Source organism: Sinocyclocheilus anshuiensis, unplaced genomic scaffold, assembly GCF_001515605.1.
Source record: "Sinocyclocheilus anshuiensis isolate Anshui unplaced genomic scaffold, SAMN03320099.WGS_v1.1 scaffold287, whole genome shotgun sequence".
In the NCBI taxonomy this organism is placed as follows: Eukaryota; Metazoa; Chordata; class Actinopteri; order Cypriniformes; family Cyprinidae; genus Sinocyclocheilus; species Sinocyclocheilus anshuiensis.
This window is the reverse complement of record NW_015552557.1, coordinates 680320-693966: the sequence shown is the minus strand read 5'-3', so window position 1 is coordinate 693966 and position 13647 is coordinate 680320. Positions and strand designations below refer to the sequence as shown.

Below are 13647 nucleotides of genomic sequence, written 5' to 3'. Positions count from 1 at the left end.
TTATATTTTTTATATAGGATTTTTTTTTTTTTTTTTTGCATCAACGCATTGCTTTCATGACAATTAAACAAATTTTCACCTAAATTATCACTCATCATTTCATCTTGGAGTTTAGATTCTCATTTTACTACATTTTACTGGATACATTACGACAATTAAAATTTTATAGAAAAATTGTATGTATTTTTTATTTTTCATTATATCTAATTAATGAAAATATATATATATATTATATTATATAAATGATTCTATTTTCAATTACATTTAAATAATAGCCTATAATTACGTACACATTATACTTTATTTTTCACTGTATAGATCAGATGACGATGATAACTTGTTTTTATAATGACGGAAACTCTCCTAATCTTAATGGAAAATATACAATTATTTTATACAATATTTTATCACTGTGGCAATATACATTATATACTCTGTCACTTTCCAGAGACAGAATGAGATGAAATACTAGTGTTTACTGCTCACATACAGTCAGGTTTGGTGAAAGGGAATGTACTCTCCCTGCAGTGGAAAGCTTGCGCCTTTGGCCTTTCTGGGTGTTTGTTTTTCATGACACACACAGCGAGTTCACTGCTGGGATCGCTTACCCTCCAGAGAACATGACAACAAATATGTTAAACTTGATGTCCATCTACTTTCCCAGCCTGTCAGTGGAATTCATGAATCCTAGACTTGAAATATTACACACAATAAATTGGTTCTTCTATAATGTATTATGTACTATAATTTGACAGTGTTTGACACCTTCATCTGCCTCTGAGCAAATAAACATGAAAAACAGATTGGACAGCACGTAGCATGACGAAAGCTTGAAAAGACACACTATTGTCTTTCAGTGGAGCAACAGTCTGTATCAGCAGCCTAAAATCTGAGCTGTTGGTCCAGCTGGGACTGAAAGCAGCCTGCCCTGCACATTCCTGGCAGCTCTGAATCACAGAGACAACAGCAAGCCACATCTTCCCAGAGTAACACCCTCAACTGCCGGCAAACCTCTGAAGACAACACAAATAACAGGTTAAGACAAAACACTTAGGAGGGAAAGATAGGACAACCTCAATCAATCACGATTAGAGCAGTTCAGTCTGAACACCATCAATAGGGAAACTTGTTTACTTGTAGTTTGGAGTGAACTAGCTATGTCATAAGATGAGTGACTCACTTGCCTTTAGGTATTTCATTGAAATCCAAATTACCCTATTAAATAACTAGAGCATGAATTATGGATTAGCAAAACTGGATGTCACTTTAAATTTATCTGCCATCTCCTTTGTTTCTTCTGCTTGCTTAGCGATATAACAGCCAGGCCGGTATAAGGATGTCACTAAATATGCTGCCTTGCATTTTGACCTAAGAGTTAGGTGTGTGTGGGTGTGTGTGTGTGTGTATGTGTGTATATATATATATATATATATATATATAGACATACATACATACATACATACATACATACACAGTATTTTCAAATATTTAAGATTCACTGAGAAAATACATTTTTCAAGAAAAAAAAAAAGATCATGATTTTGATGACTCTGTGTGGTACCAGGTCTGATTGCTTAGTGTTAAGACAGCATGCCATCCAGGCTGGCTTTAAAAGGGTGAGGCCCGGAATCATTTTGATAATAAAAATACACTTAAGTGCAAGATGTCCAGCGGCAATCCGGATATTATTTACATAATATATTATAATCAGAACACTACTGTAAATTGTAAACGTTGTAAATTCAGGGTACCAGACTGCTCCAAAAATATTAATTTGCGAGTGAAGTTTTTGCTGAGATCTATATAAATTGACATATTATTTTTAAATGTCCATGTAATGGCTTTATTCCTGGTTGTTTTGTGATCACATATTCTTTTTTATGTTGATGCAATAAACAGACAATGTGCATCAAAATTTTAGTGGACCAAGTGATGCAGACATAATTATGGTCTGTGATATTGGCACAGATTCTGTTTAATAAACAGTTCTTTGAGACTGTATAGCTCTCAAGTTGGAAAAGACGTTTAGTTCCAACTTTAAGTGAACCTTAGTTCCCAGGACATCTAGAAGATGGATTAAAATGCTGATAAAGACAAGAAAAGATGAGACATAAACACATGACAGAATGACTGAAATGTTAAAGTGTTAAAAAATAAATAAAACACGTTTATTCTGTTTCATTTAAAAAATAATCTGTCACCTAATTTTGTTTCTTATAGGAGCCAATGGCTCCTTAAAATGTTTTTTTTTTTTTTTTTGGGTCTAGAGCCCTGAAATACTTTAGATTCCCATATTTTAATGCATTGCTACAGGAAGAGCACATCCCTGTAACATGCTCTTCCTGTAACAATGCACTAAAATATCATCAAATATCATCTTTAATCATACTTAAGTCTGCAAAAGTGAACTTGACTGCACGGTAAAGTTCACTTTTGTAGATTTAAGTTGTAATATTACATTTATGTTGTATATATCTGATTAATCTCATACAGGATGTGTTTGGCTGAAGTAATTAACCTGCTGGCAAAGTGATTCAGTTTACCGTTGTTCGTCACTCATGACATTACAGACTTGGGTTATTTGAAACAATCATACTCCTTTTTTAATGTTTCTTTTTCAAAAAAAAAAAAAAAGATGCATTATTATTAATAACTAGCAGGGTTATTTTGTCATATTTTCATCCACAGTATGAACCTTTTCATTGACTGTGAACGTTTCCACAGTTATTAACCTCGTAAATCTAACAAAGGCTTTATTTTTTTATTTTATTGAACCTACATTTATAACATTATACTTTATGTTACATTACACTGGCATTAAATTTCAGAAAACTAGTTAACGCTGCTGTGTGGGCATTTCTAATGCAACAGCAATTTGACATCTTTCTCTCTTCTGACCACTGTAATTCAATCTCTTAATCTTTACTTTTCTCTTGGAAAGTCACAGAAATGCTACAGTGATTTTTTTTTTCTTTCTTTTTCATTTTGCTATTTGGGGTAAATGGAAATGCAAAAATTATTTTTGTTGTAGTTTCCATTCACCATTATAGAAGTTTACACAACTATGACAACTTCCACTTATAAGAACCCTGGAAATGTGAACATTTTAATTTAAAAAACCATTTCATTATCGGCCTGAGGCCCAAAATTTGATAATTTACCTAAATCCAGAGTGAAGCAGATTATGAGATTAATAAAAAGGTGCCACTATCTGCTAACAAAAAGGATGTAATGTTAACTATTAATAATGGAATAGATTCAATGAGACATCAGAAACATTAAGTGATTAAGTTGTGTCGACTTCTGCAGCTTTTTAGCAACACATTTGTAACACAGACAGTATAATTCAGTCCATGTCCAGGTGTATTTTCCAGAATCCATTCCGCTTCTACAAGAGCTAATCAAACACTGAGTTTGAGCAGAGTCCACCAAAAGGATATTCCTGAGAGCTCTTCTCAAGAGCACCTGCTTCCCTGTTGACTGTTCTGTCCATTTCGGTTTCAATAGACTAGACTTATTACAAAAGTTATTTGATTTAAGAACTTTAGCCTATTAAACACAAAACCACATTGAACTCCTGGTTGCTTCACTAAAACACAGTTCAAGGTTCAAAGTAGCATCAACACATCTGCCTGACAGATTATCCATTATTTGACTTATTATCTGCATTGGCTGATAACAGTTCCAAAAATGAGCGATTAGACAAGGTTTCTAAGAATTTTGAGTAAATATTGGCCCGTATCAAATGGTGCACCTGATCTGAACTTATTCAGATTTGCTATGGTCTGCGGCTTTTTTTGCGGCTTTGCTATGGTCGCTGTACATTAAGTCCACAAGACAGTATAGTGTCTAATTTGACATTTTAGGTTTCAGAGGTGTGCTCACGAACACCCACTTTGCTGCCTCTACGCACCCTTGATTTTATGAGAATGAAGTGTAGAAGAAACTCCTCTAAATGGCTTATTGTGCGTCCTGAGTTCTTAGAAACACAAGGCATACTTTGTGTGCAGTATCATGGTCACCGTGTCCCTCCCCCAAGCCTCGTCCTGTGTTTTGTTTGGCATGTAGATGAGCGCTCTGCTCACTGACACCAGTGTGCTAGTCAGAGTTAGACCGGTCTTATCAGTACCTGCCAGTCTCTCCAATGGTCTCAGTCAGGATATAATGTGGTTTGGGCTGTTGATGGTGAGACACTCTAGGTGGTCTCTGTCCATGTGGGAAATAATTATGGGGCTGGTTTGCTTTGCAAGAATGAGAGGAATGAGTTGAGGTGTATCGTTTAGTCACATCACTAGTTTGATAGCCATATCAATGTCTTCCTTTTGGGTATTTTGATATAATATAGCAATGCTTACTTACAATGGTAGCTCCATTGTTTTGATAGAGTCATTTTTCCAGCAACAAGCAGTTGTTTTTTCCAATGAGTAGTGCTGTAGCGTGGCCAAATGCGTTTTTTTTCTTTTTTCTTTTGTGGCATTGTAATGCAAACGCAGCTTTACAGCCAAGTAAGCTGTGTGAGGCAATAAGGAAATGTGCTCTCATAAATTGTCATCTCAAAGCCTTATGATAAGCACAGGGAAGTTGATTTTATTGTTCTTTCAGACAGTTCAAAACGAACTGATTCAAAAAATGATCAACAGATCATAATTATAATAATAATCATAATAATTATATGATTATTAACATAATTATTTATGATCTTACCAGTAGACTGTATTTTAATTTGAGAAACTACAGTTTCAAAATTTCCTCAACACTGTTTTTTATTTTACTTTATGCTCTTTAAAAACTGAGCTAAAAATCTAAGGAAACTCTAGTCCACATTTATTACCTTCTAGCATGTTTTTTCATCTTTAGTCTTTTTGGGTCACTGACAGACCTTTTATCAGAGTGGTCATTAGTCATTACCTGTTTGGAGATCTCTGACCCTGCTGTTCTCCATCAGGTGCTAATTAGCCAATCACGAGGCAGTATTTATCTTCCTGTGGCAGGGCAGGCAACCGCTATTTGGCTCATTTCCTTTAATACCAGAGAGGGATGTAGTAAATTCCATTTTCATCATATTCTCTCTTTTCACGTCACCAACCCAAATAACATCTTTAATGAATAGTTCATGCAAGATGAAAATCTGTCAATATTTACAGGTCATTCCAAACCCTTACGACTTACTTTCTTTTGTGGGAACTATTAAGTTCCATTTAAACATTCATCTGAAAGAGGAGCATAAGCCATGTATAATCTCATGGCTGTTGTATAAACCACAAACAACACTGTGGTTACTGTCCCCTACTTGAAATCTCATAAGCTCCTTTGACTCCGCTGTGGCGTCCACTGAGACAACAAAACCAGGGGTCAAGGCTGGGGGAGGTCAAAGTTTCAACTCTGCACTTCCTGCCTACTGCTGCTATAATCACAAATCGAGACGATTAGCAGATGCCTCTTGGATGCCATAAAAAGGCCTGACTTAAAAACACACTCCTGAGTGGGAAGCTCTTTGCTCTGAGTGTCAACATCTGAAACTTTCTGATTTACATGCTCACCAGTTGACCCCAGCAGTCAATAGTTACATGTTTTTCAAAACTTTGAGTCCTGCCTTTCTGAGTTAGGTCGCAAGTGGTCATAATCAAATGCTCATTGTGGCGGTACATTTCGTTTGTATGCTCACGTCACCAACCCAAATAACATCTTTAATGAATAGTTCATGCAAGATGAAAATCTGTCAATATTTACAGGTCATTCCAAACCCTTACGACTTACTTTCTTTTGTGGGAACTATTAAGTTCCATTTAAACATTCATCTGAAAGAGGAGCATAAGCCATGTATAATCTCATGGCTGTTGTATAAACCACAAACAACACTGTGGTTACTGTCCCCTACTTGAAATCTCATAAGCTCCTTTGACTCCGCTGTGGCGTCCACTGAGACAACAAAACCAGGGGTCAAGGCTGGGGGAGGTCAAAGTTTCAACTCTGCACTTCCTGCCTACTGCTGCTATAATCACAAATCGAGACGATTAGCAGATGCCTCTTGGATGCCATAAAAAGGCCTGACTTAAAAACACACTCCTGAGTGGGAAGCTCTTTGCTCTGAGTGTCAACATCTGAAACTTTCTGATTTACATGCTCACCAGTTGACCCCAGCAGTCAATAGTTACATGTTTTTCAAAACTTTGAGTCCTGCCTTTCTGAGTTAGGTCGCAAGTGGTCATAATCAAATGCTCATTGTGGCGGTACATTTCGTTTGTATGCATGTTGTGTACTGTTGATAAAGAAGAGCTATAAAGCTTTCCAGACTGCTCCTTTAACCCATTTATGAGGCGACAGGCTTGCGCAACAAAAGTATATTTCCCGTCATTCTCTGCGGCAGGCAGCCAGTTAAAGGGAAAATCCACAGATAAAGCATCAATTACAAACCTAATGCCAAGTAATTTAAAACTGAAATAAAGCCCAAACAAGCACTCATTTAATCTCCCAAAAAAATATTATAGTGAGTATATATATATATATATATATATATATATATATAATATTCTTTTAATATAGCTCACATGTAAAAAGTTACTTCCGTAAAGAACTTACAGAGAATGTTCTTCAAATGCCAATTCATATTCAAATTTGGACAATAAAGTAACCTCGCTAACACTAATGACAGTGTTATGGAAAGAATGGCCTAATAAAGCAATCCTTAAATTATGGCTGAATGAAACCACAGGACGTGCTTCATGTCACCACCAGCATAAGCCCTCAGGGATGTGTATGTGCTTTTTATATTAGACTTCAGTTCTCCAGAGAATCCTGATGCAATATTATTGAACCACTAAAAGAGATACAGGCTGTCTTTCTCTATCCCCTTTCTTTATCCTCTATTTAACCCTTCCTTATTTCCAATATGAGACAATACTGGGCCACTCTCCACCATGCTTCAGTCCAAAACCATTTTGCCGTTGAGACCAGAACAAAACCCCAATAACAAATCAGTGGAACACCAAACTTCAAAATGTGAATACAAAATGGTTTCTGGAGTAGCAATGAGACTACAGCACACTTATTTCTACATGCTTAGACTCAGTGAACTCATTTTTCACCTATAAGGAATGAATAAAAAGGTGACGGAGGCAGGGGTTTAGTGCCTCAAAGGGGCAATAAAGTCTTAATGATTTAAACCAGTGTAGCGAAAACCACTGTACGCTCTGAAACAGAGCGTCCCACTGTCCCAGCCAGCGGGAGAAACCAGACAGCACTGGAATGACCCTTAACACAACAAGCAGTGCTTTTTACAAGTCTACTAGTAAAATGTCTGCCTAAGCTCAGACATAATATACTGCATAATTGATCTGAAGTTCTGCTGAAACAGACAGCAGTCGCCCACTAAATCATCTATCAGAAAAACCTCAAGATGAATGTTTCATGTCTGTATCTTGCACCAGCTTGAGCTTTGTGAGCTCCAGGATAAGGAATTTCCTTGAAAAGAAAGATCTCCTCCTATTTTGCCCATAATTCATGAATTTACGGGCAAAATTAAGTGCTGGCCAGTGTCCATGTGTTAAATAGACTCGAACCATTACCACAATTACCACTAAATATGACAAAATTTCCATGAAAAAATGCATCACTGTGGTTTACTCTTTCAATTTGGTATTGTAGCACTGCTAATATCATTAACCCTGTACAATAAGTTGCTTGTGCTATTTTTCATTTGTAAGTTACTGTGGATAAAACCATCTGCAAAATGAATACAAAAAAGAAATGACACATTGTATTAAATATTTAATGGTCTAGCTTAATTCATATTCATGAAATTCATGAAAATACTTTGCAAAAAAAAGTCTTAAATGTACAATGGCAGAACCAAGACAGCAAACAAGTTATATAACATACAAACCAAGGAATATAATAATAGATAATAAAGACATCTGGGATATTCCACATCATGTCAAAAATCAACAGTAATTTCCTGTTTTCCATTAGAATAACCTAGTTCGGGCTTAGTTATTAAATGCCAAGTTTTAATAAAATGTAGCAATGGAACAATCTAATTTCAAAATAATGTAAGTTTTACATTGAAATGCAGATCCTGTTGTAAATAATAGTGAAAAATCACTGTTGTTCCATTATTCCATTAGTCTCATATAGGAAATGATAGATGTAGCTAATTTATTAAACAATGACAGGTTTTGTAATGCAGTTTTTAAGGCTTTTTAAGGGCAGCTGTAATGTTTTTTGAAAGAATTGCAGCAAAACCCTAAAACCACCAATATCACATAATTGGTGTTCTGGGTAGTTTCAACTAGGGAATTGCCTGAGTGTTCAAGTTGTTTACTAGATGGTTGCATAGATATGCACAGATATGGTCAAATTTAAGGGGGTCTGAATACTTTCCGTACCCACTGTATATGCATAGCAAACAACCTAAACAATTTAGAAGTGTCCCTTCTTGAGTCTAGGGTACTTTTCAGCCGGTTTAGTCAGCTTGGAAAAAACACAAGCCTGACCACTTAGTAAGTAATATCATAACTCTCCTCAACTAGCCGCATGATTTGAGGTATCATTCATTACTGTAGCACAAATGGTTTAATAGTTAGGGGTTTTGAAAAGTCTGAAAGATTGCAGAACTATACATATGAGCAATTGAAATAGCAAGAACCACTATGCACCCATTATGCACTATTATGCACCCAATAATCAAGCTTAGAATGCAGGGTTCAATTGTAATTATTTGTTCAGTGATAAAAAAAAATACACATTTGATAAAACAGCAAAGAATTTCACTCTAATGCTTATTTCAAATCATGAGATACAACACAAACATTCAGAGCAGGAACTGTGGCACCAACAGTGAGAGAGGCACATTCATAGAGCTTTAACGTAACACCTGAACAACCGCCAGTTTATGAAGGAAGCATTCATACCATGTAGAGCTTTAGTGAGAACAGAAATTGACCTTACCTCTGCAAACCTGACCCCTGGGTATGTGAGAAGGGCCCTGGAAACCTGCAGCTGGATGGCCTGAAGCGCTCTGCTGTATCCTCTCGCCTCATCGCCAAGTTGGCATGTTTTCCCACAAACAGACTCCCAGATTCTGTCAGAGAAGCAGCCGGTGGGTAGAGTCCTCACTATAGCTCTGGTGCCTGTGCACACTGTCTTTTTGATCTTCTGATTGTTCTTGAGGTACCTCCTGACAAGGACAGTAGAGCGCTCTTTCTTGTTACGCACAAACTCGCTGTCAGACACAGTGCCCTCGCTGTCACTACAGTCAGGTACAGACAACCTGAAGGGCGTGGACCTCTTAAGGCATCTGCCCTGAAAGCATATGGGTTTGGTTTTCCTGCTGAGCCTTTCCAGACTAGAGAAGCCATTTTTATGGTACACGGCACATACGAAGTCAGTTCTGTCACACAGTTTGTTATACATGGCAGTTCCGCAGCCATTGGTGCATTGAGGCCCTTGTGGTGAGGATACTGGCATACTGTTTCGCCTCAAATCCAGCCCGCAGAACGGCAGGCTCTCTGTGTTTTGGCCGATTACAAGTTCCATCTGGCACAGTTCTCCATCCGAGCCACTCAACGTTGGCTGTTCTTCAGCAAGGCAAGTAACATCAGAAGAAAACCCTTCTGCTTTCCTCTGCTGGGGCACCGTTCCCCAGCTTCTAGGAGGAAAGCTATTCTCCAGGCAGCCTTCTTCGCTTTCCACTGGATCGCAAAACCCACACATCTGGCAAACGTACAACCCTTCTTCCCCGTGCCTTGCAGCCCCACAGCTGCAGTTTTTGGACCTGTAGGTCTCATCTAAGCAATCCAAACTCTTAGACCTAGTATCCAAAGACTTCAGTATTCTGCCCTCTGTCCCCAGTAAGTCCCCCTCCAAAGTCCCGAATGAATAATGGACCAGAGCCTGAGGGGATACGCTCACAGGCAAGCCGTAGTTCATGGATATGAGAGCATCTCCATTACTTGCCGAAGTCTCCTTTCCGAGACTCTTCACTCCCAGCACAGCGGATGTCTTCTCGGAGGCCGTGGAGCTCATGAGGCCAATATGCGCCTGTCTCTCCACACGAACCCTCATATCACTTGGCACCTGATGACAGATCCTCCTTGCTCAACTTACACCAAAGACAAAGTTCTGGCAAACCACCCCTAGAGAAGATGGCCTTGGGATGAGAGAGTATCTCAGCGGGTCTGTCTGAAGCGGAAGCTTTAGGATGACTGCCGCAGAAAGTGACGGCTGCGTCTTCTCAATTTTTTCGCCCCTCCCGACTCCCAAGACCTCAGGGGCTCAGAACACTAGACGAGAGGGGAAGCAACAAAAATTAAAAATTCAATAAACAACATCTCTTGCCACACAGTATTTTAAGTGAACTGAAAATGTTCACTGAATAAACGAAGAACTATTGCAAGAGCAAGAACATAAACATACTGTAACACACTGGATTTACGTGGCCTGGGCAAGGCTAGAAAATTTCTTAATCCTTATCAGAGCCAAGCTGTTTTGTGTCTTACTAGGTGCTATCTGGGGAAGTTGTTAAAATTGCACTTCACCCACAAACGTTGTTTAAAACACTGAAGAAATATTTCAAGGACAGGATGTACATTTTGACAGCATGAAATGAAAATTCACATCCACTCATTAATATCTCCCTCTCAGGAAATCACACAGCTGTCCAAAATCTTACTACAGTTTGCAGCCCCACAGTCCTATACAAACCCACAGGTCTCTGGAATGTAAAGCCTTGCTTGGAGGGGGTAGGATGAATGAGATTAAAGGGGGGCATTCGCTGCCCCCTCTAAAATTGTGTAGGGACAATCTATTTCTCAGGCTGAATAAAACAATCAATGCTGACTGTCTACAAACTCTACATTTTTATATTTTCTTTAAAAAAATGTGAGTGGTGCAAAACTGAGCAACTATTATGTCGCAAGGCCAGTAGGCCACTGCTTAAAACGGGTGATGTGGTTGATTTATACACCTAAAATTAGGGAACAGTTCACCAAAATGGAAAATTCTGTCATTATTTACTCATGAGACATGCAAGTGGCATTTTCCAATCACAGACATCATCAAACCACTTTTAAATCTGAAAGCAAATATGTTTTCAGAGCTTCAGTCAAGATCATTTTTATCTGTGAATAATGTCCCGTTCTTCTGTTCTCCACTCAAAACTCTTGTATGATTTGGAATAAGGTAAACAATACCTGTAAAGCCACTTTACAAGTTTTGTCCTTATCTGCACCCAGAATTCATTCTCCAACATTACTAAAGCACATTACATACGCATTCCTGCTGAAGAATGAGATCGCAGGACAGATAAACCTGACACACCTTTGTCCTTATGACAAACTGTCATATGTTCACATGACTTCATGAGGTAGTTTGACTATGAAGCGATGGCAAAATATAGGTTTTTCATTTCACTTTCATTCTGGCCAGTTGTTAGCCTGTTGTTTAGTGACTGATGGGTGTTCTGGAGGGTTACATACTGGTTAAAAAACCCACCCCCCAAGTCTCTACGAACTGCTGGTCTCTGAATTCGGGTCCCATCGTCAATGTATATAGGGCTGTTCTAATAGTGCATCTTGACATTAGGGTTTAAAGAGCAACAATAATCGCATGTCTTAGCAAACTCAACTAATTACAGTTCTTTTAACAGCTGTGAAAGCTTAGAAGTACTGCAAGCCTTTATTTGTATATTTTACATTATGTGAGGTTGTATCCAATCTGTCATGGTCATTTCCTGTGGTCATTTGCCAACGACTGACTTGTCTGATTATGTCAGCCTGCCTGCAGTGGGTGTTATGTGCATTTGTGCCCTAAAAACCTGAACTTGTCAAAGACACCTTTTACTTATCTAAACTATGAACTGTAACAATAAAGAGGCTACATATCGTGACTCCAGTGAGGAGGGTGGGGATGAGTGTCTGTTGAGGCATGAGGCCATTGTAATGCTTGGAAATTACGGGAATTCCCACCTCCCCAAATCCACCTCCGCACCCCCTCCTTCTCCCCGTCTTTTCTGAAGCCAGCACAAACTAATTATCTGTGCTAGCTTGATTCTGATCCCATACAACAGGCGGCTACTGGAGCAAAGCCTCATCCAGACTTGGAACAGTTCATTTTAATAAAATAAAGTTTATGTGTAGGTAAACAATGCCATCATACATGCAGGTTTAATACAGATAAAGGTAATCTAAGCTAACAGCCCATCATAAATGAAACTAGGTCAGCTGTTGTTGATCTCCAACCAGTGTTATTGCAGTTAAGGCTGGAATACACTACACTTTTACAAAGTCTTTTACAAATTTAAAATCAGCAAGTGTATGATGCGACGCATGATGTTTTAAAATCTGTTCATATGTTAAAACATTAGGCATCATACATTTGCTGAATGGTTGCAGAGAGAAATAAGGAAGAAAAATAATGACTAATGTCTTTGAAACAAAAAAGCATGTTGAATTGCACTAACTGAAAAATAATGCATTGCATTAACAGTGCTTGCATTTTAATGCCGGAATTTAACAGTTGTTTATTTAAGAAGTGAATATTTTAAATAATAACATTTCACACACATTTTCATAATTAAAAATACAATAATTCATATTCACCTTCCAGAGTTCACTTCCGAAATAGTCAATCTATATAAAAATACAGTGTATAATATTCGACAGGCAATTTTCCGTCCATTTTATTTCACTTTACAAATTCGCTTCCACAAATTCAGTGGTTCAAATTCGGCAGAAAATTCAGCATTGCACATCCGGGAACTGCAGGAATAGCAGTAGAGTACCGATGCATGATCTCCATCTGCTGTTAGTCGCTCAACAGCAGGTGGTGCGAGCGGGTGTTGATGAAGACCAAAGCAACAGGTAAAGCAAGTCATGCATTCACAAAAACTGATTTACAGAAATGGAGCAAGCATTAAGTAGAACTTATGATTATCAGGGCCAGTATATATGCAGAAAAGCTGATTAAGACCCAAAAGCTGTGTTTATGTTTATTTCAACATCTTTGCTGTTTGAGATTTGAATATTTCGGAAGTGAACTCTGGAAGGTGAATATGAATTATTGAATTTTTACAAATTTTTTACAAAATTTTGAATTTGACAAAACACACAATGACAAAACCAAACAAATCCAACCTGGTTTAGATCAGGGGCCTATGCCATGAAGCCAGATTAGCTGGCTAGCTAGGTAAGTTTCAGTTTAGTTTAGGGCTGAATGATTAATTGCATTTGCGATAATATCGCGATATAGCAGCGCTGCTTCAAGTCGAACACATCTAAGCAGTCTTCAGAGGAAGCATCAAGTTGGCACGCTACAGTGTTGCCAAGTCCGCGGTTTGGGGAACCCCTCCAAAAAACGTGTATTTTACCCCCTGGAACGCAATTTTTACCGGTGGACCCCCCTCGAAACAGGATTGGGCTAGTTTTGAGTAGCAATTGGGCGGATTTTGTTGTGAAAAACTGGCAACCCTGGCACGCGGAAATGTTTGAATGCGTATATATGAACATACTTCAAAACGGCACATGGAAATTCAGGGCTCCAGACTGTGACCATTTTTTCTGCCTGTGCGACTAAATTTTGTGAGCGGTCGCACTGACGTGACCACTGCGTTGTTTAACTCATAAGCACTGCCATTTCCGCTGCATATGTGAC

General features: G+C 38.3%; 1 protein-coding gene across 1 annotated transcript in view; it reads right to left on the bottom strand.

The window, feature by feature from the left end:
- LOC107664595 (1-phosphatidylinositol 4,5-bisphosphate phosphodiesterase epsilon-1) overlaps positions 1–13647 on the bottom strand; it is a 77754-nt gene that overhangs the window by 59349 nt on the left and 4758 nt on the right. Inside the window, exon 2 of the mRNA XM_016455205.1 lies at positions 8947–10280. Coding sequence (XP_016310691.1) covers positions 8947–10062 — 1116 coding nt within the window. The 5' untranslated portion in view covers positions 10063–10280. The remainder of the gene's footprint in view (positions 1–8946; positions 10281–13647) is intronic.